At 42.9% G+C, this 13,161-nt stretch overlaps 1 protein-coding gene across 9 annotated transcripts in view; it reads left to right on the top strand.

The window, feature by feature from the left end:
* The window catches only part of Znf385b (zinc finger protein 385B), a 306,268-nt gene that overhangs the window by 237,933 nt on the left and 55,174 nt on the right, over window positions 1–13,161 (top strand). For all 9 annotated transcript variants that reach the window (XM_029537096.1, XM_029537103.1, XM_021193705.1 and 6 more), the window contains one exon: window positions 2,892–3,002. In XM_029537096.1, coding sequence (XP_029392956.1) covers window positions 2,892–3,002 — 111 coding nt within the window. The remainder of the gene's footprint in view (window positions 1–2,891; window positions 3,003–13,161) is intronic.

Raw genomic sequence — 13,161 nt, 5'->3', positions numbered from 1 at the left:
AGAGAGAGAGAGAGAGAGAGAGAGAGAGAGAGAGAGAGAGAGAGAGAGAGAGAGAGAGAGAGAGGTGTGCTTCATCCCCTGGGCACCTCTCAATCCTGAGTGCCATTTGGGGTTCACCACGAAGATAGACATCTACGAGAAAGATAGAAGGGATTTAGACAAGAGGCAAACATGGCTGTTTTCTGAAAATTCTTGTAAGGAGATGAGTCATGTTTCACTGGAAACTAGAGTGTCTGAGACATTAGGGGAGAGACTCTGATATGGCTAGCTGCAAGTCGTCGTTCAAAGCAAGGCAGCAAAGCCGGAGGCCAGGAAGCCCTTAAAACTGCTGTCACAACTGAACTGACTCTGAGGAAAGCTAGGATCTTACACACTACAGAGGCCAAGTCTGGTGCCAGTGTCTTACACGGACCTCCTTAACGTGCTCTGGGGGTACAGGCTGGGAACCTGTCTGCCTCTGTGTTTGGAGTGTTCAGCCATGACTTCCTTAGGAATGGAGATGAGGAAGCAGTATTTTCAGGCTGGGGTGATACCAGTGTCAGATTGGAACAGGATGCAGTTATATTAGGAGTTCTTTGAAAAAGAAAAAAAAAAAAAGTAAAGGAATGTTTCTATTTAAGGATTGTGTTGGGTCCACCCCTAATGATCTTGGCTCAATAAAAAATTTAAAGTAGCATATTTTAAGTTCATATTTTATGTGTGCTTGTGTGTCATACCATAGGTAAAACAAGGACACGTGCATTTATTTTAAGCAATGGAAATTCTTATTTTTAAGGTTAATTTTTGGTACCCTTTTAAAAATGAGGAAAATGTGCATTCTAGATGTGGTTTAAAGGATGCTATTATTTATGTCTCTTTAAAAGCACCTTGCAAAAGATGAAGCACGAGTGTAGTCCTACAGCAGAAATGAGCAAAGTGGCGTGCATGACTGAGTTTGGTAGATATCATCCAACAGGAAGTCTGAGAATAAGAACTATCTCAATAAAAGGCTCGTTCGTTAACTTTAAAATTGGGGGATTTTAATACTGCCCAATAAGTTAGCATGTTTTTATTTTTATTTTTTTTAAAGTTTGGGGCTTTTTATTTTTTTTAAAGATTTATTTATTTATTATATGTAAGTACACTGTAGCTGTCCTCAGACACTCCAGAAGAGGGTGTCAGGTCTTGTTATGGGTGGTTGTGAGCCACCATGTGGTTGCTGGGATTTGAACTCTGGACCTTCAGGAAGAGCAGTCAGGTGCTCTTACCCACTGAGCCATCTCACCAGCCCGCATGTTTTTATTTTAAGCCTAATACAAATTGATACGCTAATATATCCATAGGAACCAGCAGAAAGTATTTAGGTATACACATCTGCAAATAAAATAAATACGTAACGTTTTCTTCCCTGACCTTGTGGGGTTTGCTTTGCCCGATAGTGGTTTGGTTTTGCTCTGTTTAGTTCTGTGCTGCCAAATTCTCATGCGGTAAAATCAAGGATTGTCTACATACCACAGTGGTAATGATTGGCTGGCTCTCATGAAGCCCTAGGTTAGGATGTGAGACTGTCCCCTCTTAGGTCCAGAAAATGTACATTCAAACCACCACCCGTTTGTATAGTGGCAATTCATTTACTATCACGCCTCCACAACTCTTAAACTTGTAACAAAAGAGCAGGCTAATTCCAGTGACTTTGAATTTTTGCTCTGGAGAATTTCAGATAGGAGCACACTGTTTTTACCTAGTTTCCACCCCTGTGTTTTACGTATATACCATACATACATGGCTTCTATTGTTCTTAGGCATCCTTTATAACAGTAATTCTGCACCCACCCACCCCCCTTTTTTTTCTGTGTATCAGTTCTCCTAAGTGCTAAGTGTTATACTTCGTTGATTTATAATCACAATCAGGCACGGTGTTTATTTCTTGTCTCTCAAATGTCATCATCTAATCCAACGTTAAACCCTGAGCTGGGGAGATTTCCTAGGTGGCCGTGTCAGTTGACCTGTCCTGGTTCACATCACACCTGTCGATGAGTAACCTTGGCTTCACTTCTGCATTGTCCTGTGAACCTCTTGTTGTCTGATGTTAATGCTAAGGATTAACTTCTGGGCTATGCAAGAGAATCACCACTTAAGTCTTTTTATCTGCTCTGCAGATAGAATCCTCACTTTCCCTAAGTGTGACAGCTCTACACCATGAGTTTCTCTGTGGCTAAATACTTTGATTACTGTACATTTTTCCAAATATGTATGTTTTCTATGGAAACCAAAAGGAGTCACTGGCTATAAATCAAAACCTTGCTTGTGATCAATATTTAAACAAGGATTGTGTATTAGCCAATCTCTTACAGGCATCTGAGTGTTCATTTGTAATATACTTTCCAGAACAGTGAATTTCAATCCATAGAACATGAAAGCTAATAAATTATTTTAAAATAAAGAGTACACACTTTCTGATCTGTAATAAGAGCCTGACATTTACAACTTTGCCATAAATCAAAACTTGAGTTAAATATATCTGCGGTAACTGTCCCTGAGGTCATCCAAGACCTGCTGAGTATTATCACTTCCTCCACAGAAGCCTTCACAGCTTCATTTTAACCCTAACACGCGGGGTTTGTAGTATACTCTTTAATACCTCATGCCTTCTTTCACGGACACTGGGTTACGGGGCATGTGGTGATTCTCTTGTGGTCTTCTTTGTGTTACGACTTTGTGTTTTGCTTGTGTTTTTATTCTTAATTCCGGGAGACAGGAACATTACTAATGAGTGAGAGTCTTTGGTAGCCTCAGCTGGGAACTAAGAGTGAAAACCTCTAGGAGTGGCTCTGCTTGTCTTATTTGCCCACAGTGCTGTCTCTCCTGAAGGTGATTTTTGACTTTTTTGTTTTTAATCATTTGCTCTTCAGATGGACCCCGTGCAGAAAGCAGTCATTAACCACACGTTTGGAGTCTCCATTCCCCCAAAGAAGAAACAAGTTATTTCCTGTAATGTCTGTCAGCTTCGCTTTAACTCGGATGTAAGTATCACCTTTGTGTTGCTCTCTGAAGTGTGTGGAGCTGATGCCGATTGGTCTGAATACAAATAAGCCTTTTCATATTGGTGTGCTCCGTGGTAGCTGAGCAACAGCTCATCCTGGCGGCCCACAGGCTCCAGGGCGTCCGGTTTCTGAGTGACTAAGGTTCAGTGCTTGAAACTCAAACACTAGGACAAGTGGTTGATCATAAAAATCAAGATATTCTCTGCACAGTCAGCTTCCCCTGTGCTGTTCTATACTTGATCCCACCAATTCTATTCCCTCGTCAGAAACACTGGAAAATTAGAAAACGTGAGAAAGAATTCAGTGGATGCTGAGGGAGACCATTGTTATCTTTGACAAGAACTATGTGTCATGCGTATGTTCAGTCTCACTAAAAACTTATTATACAAGTTATGTTTCCATTTCATAGAATCATAGGGAAAAATGATTATAACTAGCCAACATAGAGCTAAAAAGATACAAAGCAAGGGTAAAAATCTAAGTAGATTTACATATATAAAATCAATATAAATCTGGTAATATTCAACTACCAGGTAAAGCCAGTTCCCCCTGCAGATGGGAATCTGAAGACTGTATCTTGACTGTGGAATTTCCCAGGCTTCTGAACTCAAAAAGCCATTTTGCAAAAAAGTAGATTCAATGTGTTTTTAGAAATAAAAAAAATTAAGAGACATCCTTCTTCATATATACTATGGGTGTGACATTTTCATAATTCTACACAATACGGACAACAAAATTACACTTACCGGAAAAGCAGAGAAGTGGGTCATGATGTGAACAGTTATATTTAGTGTGATTTCAACCAAAGACTAGTGAATGTTCAGTACCTCATAAAATTCCACCCTGAAGAATTTAAATGAACCTTAAGTAAACAAAGGGAAAGAAGATGCTAATTCATTCGACACCTCAGCATCCCTGAGCTATTATTGGTTCTCCCCAGACTGCATTGCTCTTGCAGAGGACCTAGGTTCCATTCCAAGCACCATCCATAACTCCAATTTCAGGGGAACTGGCACCCTCTTCGGGCCACCATGGGTACTGCACACACTAGTCCACTTGCATCCATGCAGGCAAAGCACTCATACGCATAAAGTTAAATAAATCTTAAAAACCTCACCCATTCTAAGTTCTCAAGCCCTACTTGCCATTCCTGATTGTTATCAACACCTTAGTACTTTTTATATAACTCGCCAGTGTTTGTTTATGGACCTATATCTAAATGTGAGTATCTGTTTTTTCTTACATATAGAGTAACATTAATTTTCCTCTGCCTTTGCTTGTTTAGTTTTTATGATGTTCATGAACATCCTATGAACAGTGTATGTGTGTGTGTTAAATGTACATGTGTGTGCAGGCAGGCATGCACACGTGTCAGTAAGAGTGAGAAGGTCAGAGCTTGATACCCTCAATCTCTCTCCCCCTCCTTTTTCTTGTGACAAGGTGTCTCACTAAACCCAGAGCTTGTTTTTTTCAACAAGATTATCTGGCCAGTGAGCTCCAGAGATTTGATTGGCTCTGCCCTGCGGCACAGTGCCACCATTCCTGGGATCTCCGTGTATGCTCAGGTCCTCATGCTTGAAAGGCAGACACTTTACCATGAGCCATCTCCCCTCCTCACCTGACAACGCTTCACGGAGAAGCCACTCTGTCAACGTAGAGCATTCCCTAACCCCTTTGTTTGCAAATGTATGCGGTAGACAAAGATGCTTATGTCCTCTGAATACGTCACCTTACGTCGACAAGGGGAAGTAAGTTGGCAGACAGAATTAAAGGCGGTATTACCTGTCTCTGAAGCGGAAAGACCGCCCACCACTTTCTCGTGTGCCCAGTGTCCAAGGCGCCTTAAAAGGGGAAGGAGACAGAAGAAGCAGCCATTGGTGGTCCATTATAAGAAGAATGTGTTTCCTCGCTCATGGCTTTGCAGATAAAGGAAGATGCACGGGTTCCAGAAAGCTCCATCAGAGAAGTCAGTTCTACCCATACCTTCATTTTAGGCCAGAGAGACACACGTCCCCTTTCTGATGACAAGATGATATATTCATGTTGCCTTTAACTTATGATCGTCTCCTGTGAAAATAGTAGAAAGTGACATCCAACTACAAGATAATATATTCGTGTTGCCTTTAACGTCTCCTGTGAAAATAGTAGACAGTGACATCGTCAGTCTCTGTGTCCATGTCCCATACTCTGTTACCGTAGTACCCATCGGCAGTCTGTGTGCACGTCCCATGGCGGTTTGTTCAGTGCCTTCTAGGTGAACCTGTAGGTCTTCTCCCACTTAGGAGCACTGCATGTATTTTCACAGTCAGTACCCAGCAGAACTAGGCTCTGGATATCTTGCCCCTAAATATGCAGGTGTGCCTACAAGACTGTTTCCTGTCATCTGGCTCTGGCGTCAGCCTTAACGGAGCCCCTCCTGGATGACAGTGGGACATTCCAAAGAAGCGGCTTCTACCAGCAAACGAAAACTAAGTCTGTCCGGGGTCTGTCCTTACTTAAAAAACTAGCACAAGTCACAGGTCTTCCATGAATTCGGAGTCCTGGAGGGCCAGGTGTGGTGACACACACCTTTAATCAATGCTCAGAATGCAAAGGTAGAGGTGGACAGATCTCAGAATTTAAGGACCAACAGGCTACATAGACACTGTCTCAAAAATAAATAAATAAATAGATAGATAGATAGATAGATAGATAGATAGATAGATAGATAGATAGATAGATTTAAAAAAGAGTTCTTGAGCACAGATTTAAGTTCTGGTTCTGAGCATGGAAAATGATAACCACACTGTTGGCCTTAGTTTTCTCTTCTATGATAGCAACTAAAATGGACCATTCCAGCTCTGTGATTAAAAATAATCTTCATGGTATTATCATTAGCAGAACATGACATAAACACATCTGCCTCACAGATAGGACAGCTAAGACCTCAGAATTCTGCTTTCCTACTGTGTCATGGAAGCCAGGTATGGTGGCACACACCTGCAATCCCCGAAATTAGGAGAAAGGTGGGGGGCAAGAGCGGAAGGCCAGCCTTGTCTGCAGAGTGAGTGTGAGACTGGGACCGCATGAGACCCTGTTTGAAAAACCAAAATACAAAACAAACAAACAAACAAACAAAATAAAAAACTCATCTGTTCCATGGGTCACATGGGGTGAGGTGTGAGACTCTTCTATCTACATTCTGGGATCTCTCACCCCTTTGAGTCCTGCTCACCATCATCCATTTTTTTTTTCCCGATTGAGCTAATGTGGGTGGGTCAGCTGCACGTACATTAGCGGGCGACCACCAGCTTCCTGTCACCGCTCATCAGCTCTGCGGAGAACAAAGACAGTAATGAGATTTCTGAGTCATGCTTGGATTCTAGGCAATATAACCGCAAAAAAAAAAAAAAAAAAATCTGGATGGCAAACTTAGAAATGTGACATCTATGTGTTCCCAGTGTTTAGTAATGGCGCTATAATCTGCATAACTGAGAGCTCTAACTGAGCATTTTTTATTGGGGGAGAAAGTTTATTATTTTATAATTACCCTATTTACATTTTAATGCAAGAATTAAAAAGATGCTCATCCTTATTTCCTTTAATAACATTTCTAAATCAGCCTGAGTCTGAATTGGCTTCAGTCTTCAGTGTAGAAAATACGTTTATTGAAAGATCTGGAAGACAAATTTGCACAGTAAACAGACTGCACTCCACAGTTCTCCATAACCCACAGAAAACATACCAGGGTAGGCTTCGCGCAGTAAAAGCTCAGAGCGACCTAGTTTAAGGGTTCGGCAGCCCACTTTGTCCAGCTTTTATCATCTCCATAGAACTCCACTGTCGGAAAGCAAAAGGCTACAGCTTTATGTACACAACGCAGCCTTATGTAAATGAGCAAGCATTAATCACAAACATTTCCCAAGTGAACCTTTACAAATTGACGCCATTAACTTTGCCGGAGGCAGGCACTGCTGTCCTGGAAGGCTACACTTACCAAGAGCGCCCTGGACCTTTGCACTGATGTGTGCAGATGACAGCTCTGCCTTCCTTCCTCCTCTTTAAATCCTAACCTGGGGTAAGCCGAACTCAGGTTGTCGTGCACCTGATGAGTGAGTAGACTACAACTGGAGGATGACTATAAATTGATGAGCCTGAGTAGGAATCTCTATCTATTAGCTGGACAGTGTCATCTCCAGGGCTGAGCCCAGTCCTCATCACTGGAAAACAAGCTGGCATATGCTTTGAGAATAATACCTTGAGAAGGAAGGACGTTCTTTTCCCTTCTGGGCTAGGTCGGAAGTTGGGAGTTCACAAATAAATGTTAATTTGCATATTAATTTCAGTTCATTGGAGATTAGCAGTAGGAGGATCAAAAAAATACAAATGGAGTTTCACATGACATTACAGCAGGGCCACTAGAGATGACATCATCATCATCATCATCATCATCATCATCATCGTTGTCGTCGCCGTCAACATCACATAACCCAGTTCACCGTGCATGATCTTCATCTCACCCAGATCCTTGTGCTTCGTAGGGATCCAAGAGAAAGAGCACAGGGATCTAATCAAGTTCCGCAGGCTCTGGTTCAGGAATCAATTCTAAAATTTTTGGAATTGGTCATTAAGGCCACAAATTGATTATGATGCATGACGCTAATGCTGTAGGCTCTCATTACTAACATGACCCTACCCCTTCCGATTGCAAAATCTACAGTACTGCTTTCTGCCTAGCACCTTCAGTGTTGAGTCCCACCGTAGTCCACATTCTCTTCATTTTATTTTATTTACTTCATGGTGTTTGTGAGTCGGTGGGTTTTCTTGACATTGCTCTATCTGGGTCCCAGTACAGCTTTGGTTTAGCCAGCATCTCTCGATTTTAGCCCTCTGTCTTTCTTGCTGTGCTTTATGTCTTCCTGCCTGGGGATGTAAAGAGGTGACCTCATGCCATTTCATTGATTGACCTCAGAATATCATAGACAGACAGGAAACTAAAGGTTTGCTTCAAAGATAAAATGGTAGGGAGGCCAGACATTTGTGTGAACATTTTTGAGGGTGGCCTCACTCTCCTATTCTTGACTGTGAACCTCTGACATTTTGAAAATCGCAGTCATTCAGAGATTGGTGGCAATTCTCAGGACCACAGTTAGCAGGTGATTGGTACTTGCGCAAGCCCGGCACCCTCGTTTTGTGTCTCTGTCATCTTCATTTCGCCCAGATTGGGCCCTCCAGTCTTTCTGTTTCTTCTCTCCTCCCTGCCTTATTGTCTTATCCCTGCCTCCTGATTTCTTTTGCAGATCTAAATCTCACAGTGCCAACGTTCCTGCCTTCTGTAAACAAACTTCATCCATGTAACAATTAAGAAACCCTCCTGCCGTGTCTGCCAGGGGCACTGGCGGTCTCTGCAGCCCACCCAACAGAATCCCCCACAGTCGCGAGGCTGGCCACCAGGTCACAGCTCTGGGTCCCACGTAAATTTCCTTCCCACATGCTGCTGGTGGGTCCTCCATCTCTTGGCCACCAGACCCGACTGTCCTTCTCCACCAGCTGTCATTTGATACCACCAAGTCCCTGCAGCAGATGCCCTTCCTAGGAAATCAAATCACCCAAGAGCCTGGAACTCTGTTAGCCATAACCTGAGAAAATGTCCCTTTTAGCAAAACCAGTGCAGGCAGTTGGCTTGCAAGGAAGGGCTTTGTGAAACTCCGGTGCCATTCAGTATTCTAGGGAATTCTGCGACTTGCTATTGATATCCTTCAGCTATCTTTTATCTCTGAAATATGTCTTCCCTATTCTTCTTCGTGTTCTCCTCCAAACCATTACCTTTCTTCTCCTTCATTCTCCAAGGTCTTATCTTCTCCAATGCCTCTCCCTTTTCTCGCCTTCTGGCATACTGGAGTAACACATGCATTGCTTTCCCTCTCTGTCTTCAGCATTGGTAGTGTTTTTAATTAAGTCTTTTCTTTCCTTAAGCAGATTCTTCTTTTCTTTCGATTTGGAAAATTTATCTTCTGATGTTTGACTGTCCCCAACATAAGGTCACTGCCACTTATATAGGCATCAAGGCTATATGTTACTGTCCCCTGCCTCATGTATATGCATCTAACTACTGCCAACCACCTACACACATCTACTCTGTTGCTCTTGACAGTGCTTGGGATAGATAGCCGGTCCCCTATGGTTTCCTTTGTGTAATTGCATATGAATTAAATAAAGTAGGCCTTCTATACTCAGGGGATCCTCAAGCAAGGTTTGAGCATTCCCTCCTGCCCTACAATCTTGCACAAACACATGCTGCTCTCCTCAACTTCATTCCCTAAACAATACAACATAAGAGCCATTGCACAGAATTTATATTTTAATTTAAATATTCTGGAGATGGCTTTAAAAGAATATAGGAGGACATATTCAAATCCCATGTCAGTGTTTTATATAAGGAACTTCAGCAGTCACAGATTCCAGCACTCGAGGAAGCTTCTGGAACTATCACCCCATGGACTGGAGCAATGGCTACACATACATCCACAGATAATCTCAGTCTATTACATTTTACCTGTGCTAACATAGCTCCTACTGGAGGGAGAGAGAGAGAGAGAGAGAGAGAGAGAGAGAGAGAGAGAAGAAACTTGCCCCTCCCTCACTGAAATGTCAATCTGTGGTGTGGGGTTGCACAAGGTCGGAGTTCTGCTGAGCCTGGCAGTAGGTGATTGAATAAAGAGATACTGCGGAGGGGATCATGGTCTCGTTGTTGATCCAGGAGCTGCAGTGCTTACTGTAAAATTTACATCTGCTGTTAAGCAATAAGGATTATTAGAAAAATTAACATGGTGAGTTTGAGAACCCAACCAATCCTGTCAAGAAACAAAGGTGTAATGCCCCAAACAGAAGGGATCAATAATGTCCAGTGAGAATCTAAAACGTGAGAGCCAGCTTTTGTCAAACATTTTACATTTTTTTCCCATAAATAAGACTATTTATATTGATTCTTAGGTTTGGAGGGTAGCGAAGCAGATAGGAGGTAATTAAAAGCATAAATCTCTAGGGCCTGAGAAGGTAATTTTCTGTTTCTCAGACAGAGCTGACAAAATGATGAACATTTTTTGCTTCAACATGACAGAAATATAGCGTGATTACACGGAACAGGGACATTGGGGTGCTAAAAGTTTTCTTCAATAGCTGCCATTAAACAAAGCTCTTAAAAATCCAGTCACCTCTTTGAGGTGTATAGTAGCTACTCATTAAATTCTTTAGAACCTCGCTTCCGTGGTAGCCCAGTTTGAGAACGTGAACGCAGCAGTCCCTTCTATTTTAAATAGATACATGGAGAACTTTAGGACTGGTTTCTAAACTTAGAACTCAGGGCAGGGGAGATGGCCTCCTCCAGGAAAGCATCTACCACACTGGTCTGAGGAACAGGGTCTGACACTAGTTTGTAATCCCAGCACCAAGGGGCCTGAGACGGGGAGATCCCTTGTAGCTCATTAGCTAGAAGTTTACTTCTGAGTTCAGTGATAGACCCTGTATCAAAAGGAGGAAGGGGAGGAGGAGGAGGAGGGGGAGGAGGAGGGGGAGGAGGAAGAGGGGGGAAGGAGGAAGTGGAGGAGAAGGAGGAGGGGGGAGTAAGAGGGGGGAGGAGGAGGAGGAACAGAGAAAGATAATACACACTGACTTCTGATTTACACGTGGGTACACACATACATGCAAACATATGTGCTCAGGAGTGAGTACAACACACACACACTGAATTTTACCACTGAGAGAAACAACAGACTACATTTAAGGAAGTTTTGTTTTTTGATTTTTTTTTTTTTTAAGTGAGCATACCGATTTTTAGAGACGAGTCAGACTCCATATTGAATTAAGGAGAAAATCAGCCACTGGATATGATTTAGTATTTTTCGGTCTTTTCTCTAAATGTAGAGATGCCTCTCATGACATGAGGCCCTAGCATTCACTTGTTTCCAGCCATGTTTGGAATAGTACGTTCCGCTGTATACAGCGGTGCACAGAACATAAATGTGAGCGTTAGAATGAAGGGACCAATGCCCACCCCTGCTCCTCATGGTCCATTCTCAAGAGAAACCCACTGGCATCTCTGACTCGATGTCAGTTGTGGTCTATGCCCAGCGAGCAATCGGCTAATCAGATAGTAATACAGCTCTAAAAAAACACTGGACGGGTTTCTGCTCACTTCTCAAGTTCTGCGGTGAATGGCCCTTTAAATAAAAAGTGATTTCTCCAAGTCTGTTGTTTTCCACAGGAAGGTTTCCTTCTCTGCCACCTGGGCCTCACGGAAGACTGCTAAGACTTCCTGTATTCTACTTCTTCCCTTGATATAAGTTTCTTCAGTTAAGACTGCTTCCAGAATCGTTAACAATAAGAAAAGGTCTCACGTGATCTCTGTGGCCTGGGATTTCAGCTACACATTCATTCAATATGTAATTAAGGACAGATAGAAATTCTAAGCTGAGCACCCGTGGGCTCGATGTGATTAGCAGCTGGTCTCAGGTAGATATCTGGGCTTCACTTCAGGAAGCATTGGGTTTCCTGTAGCTCCTCCCTGCAATGCTTTCTTAGGCGGTTGGCTAGACTCCGCCATCTTCACAACGAGAAATGGAAAGTATCATTTATGTGTGACCCAAACAGAAGAAAAAGACGGTTGGAGTTTGTTTGCTCCACTGCTGGAGCAAGAGGGGTGACTTGAGACAGTTTGGCACATTCTGCAAGAAAAAGGCCTTTTAGCTAATTTTACCTCTCAGGCAGTTCCTTGAGTAACGTGGGAGCAGTTTGCACCACAGGCCCAAGGATTTGGGGATCTGTAGCAGGCAAGGCTGTGGGAACCGCCCATTGTGCATGGAGAAGGCTGTGGGAACCGTCCACTGTGCATGGAGAAGGGCGGAAGGAGACAGCAGAGAAAGGATTATTGCTTCAGCCATTTTCTAACATATCAGGAATCTGCTGGCAATAGCGTGTGGACAGGGGGACTGAGGGGTGGGGGCTCTTCAAGGACAGAAAAGCAGCTAAGAAAAAAACCATCAAGATAGTCTCTGCCTCAAAAGGATGGCCTGAGCAATTTCCTCCCAGACTTGGTTATCTACCTGGGGAAAGAAAAAGAAAGGAATTTTAAGGCTGCCCAACTGTACTGTGGTGCTAACTGCAGCATAAATCTGGAGAGAACAGAGCCTGTGGCTAGAATAACCTCCAGTGGAACAGCGTTTGCTGGGTCCCACCTCCCTGCCTGGTGCCACACTGACACACACACATGCACACACACACACACACACACACCCACACCACATCATCATCATCATCATCATCATCATCATCGTCTCTGTGATTGCACACAGGTGCATAGAGGGGAAGCCTTGAGAGAGGGTCAGGACTTGAGGAAAATAAAACAGAAGAACTATCTAATTCTATAATTCTAATTCTCAGCCAAGCTTGGTGACAGTGGCTCAGGCCTTTAGTTCTATCACTCGGGAGGCGGAAGTAGCTAGGTCTCTGTGATTTTGAGGCTAGCCTAGACTGTGTGTGGAGCCTCAGGCTAGCCAGAATATTTACTGAGACCCTGTTTTTTCTTTCTTTCTTTCTTTCTTTCTTTCTTTCTTTCTTTCTTTCTTTCTTTCTTTCTTTCTTCCTTTTTTGTTTTCTGGTTTTTGTTTTTTGTTTTGTTTGTTTGTTTGTTTGTTTTTTGGGGTGTTTTGTTTTGTTTTTCGAGACAGGGTTTCTCTGTGTATCCCTGGCTGTCCTGGAACTCACTCTGTAGTCCAGCCTCGAACTCAGAAATCCACCTGCCTCTGCCTCCCAAGTGCTGGGATTAAAGGCATGCGCCACCACGCCCGGCTTGACCCTGTTTCTTAAAACAAAACAAAGGAACAAAACCCAAATATGGTTTGTTACATATTTCTCGTGGTCCTTGGATAGGCAGCAGGGAATCCATAGCCTCCCAGATTCGCAGAATATTTTGTATTTTCACATCTGAAACCACAAGATAAGAGACTAATCTTTCTTCTCAGGGGACAGATATTCCACATCTTATATCAACATGTTCCCATGTTCTAGATCTTAATAAATTTTAGGGACTAATATTTCATCTTACCTAAACTTTTTCTCTTCTCCCTTGTTCCCTCTTCCCTTCCTCCTTCCCTTCCCTTCC

Source organism: Mus pahari, chromosome 3, assembly GCF_900095145.1.
Source record: "Mus pahari chromosome 3, PAHARI_EIJ_v1.1, whole genome shotgun sequence".
In the NCBI taxonomy this organism is placed as follows: Eukaryota; Metazoa; Chordata; class Mammalia; order Rodentia; family Muridae; genus Mus; species Mus pahari.
Note: the sequence above shows the minus strand (reverse complement) of the source record. Positions and strands in the feature narration are given on the sequence as shown.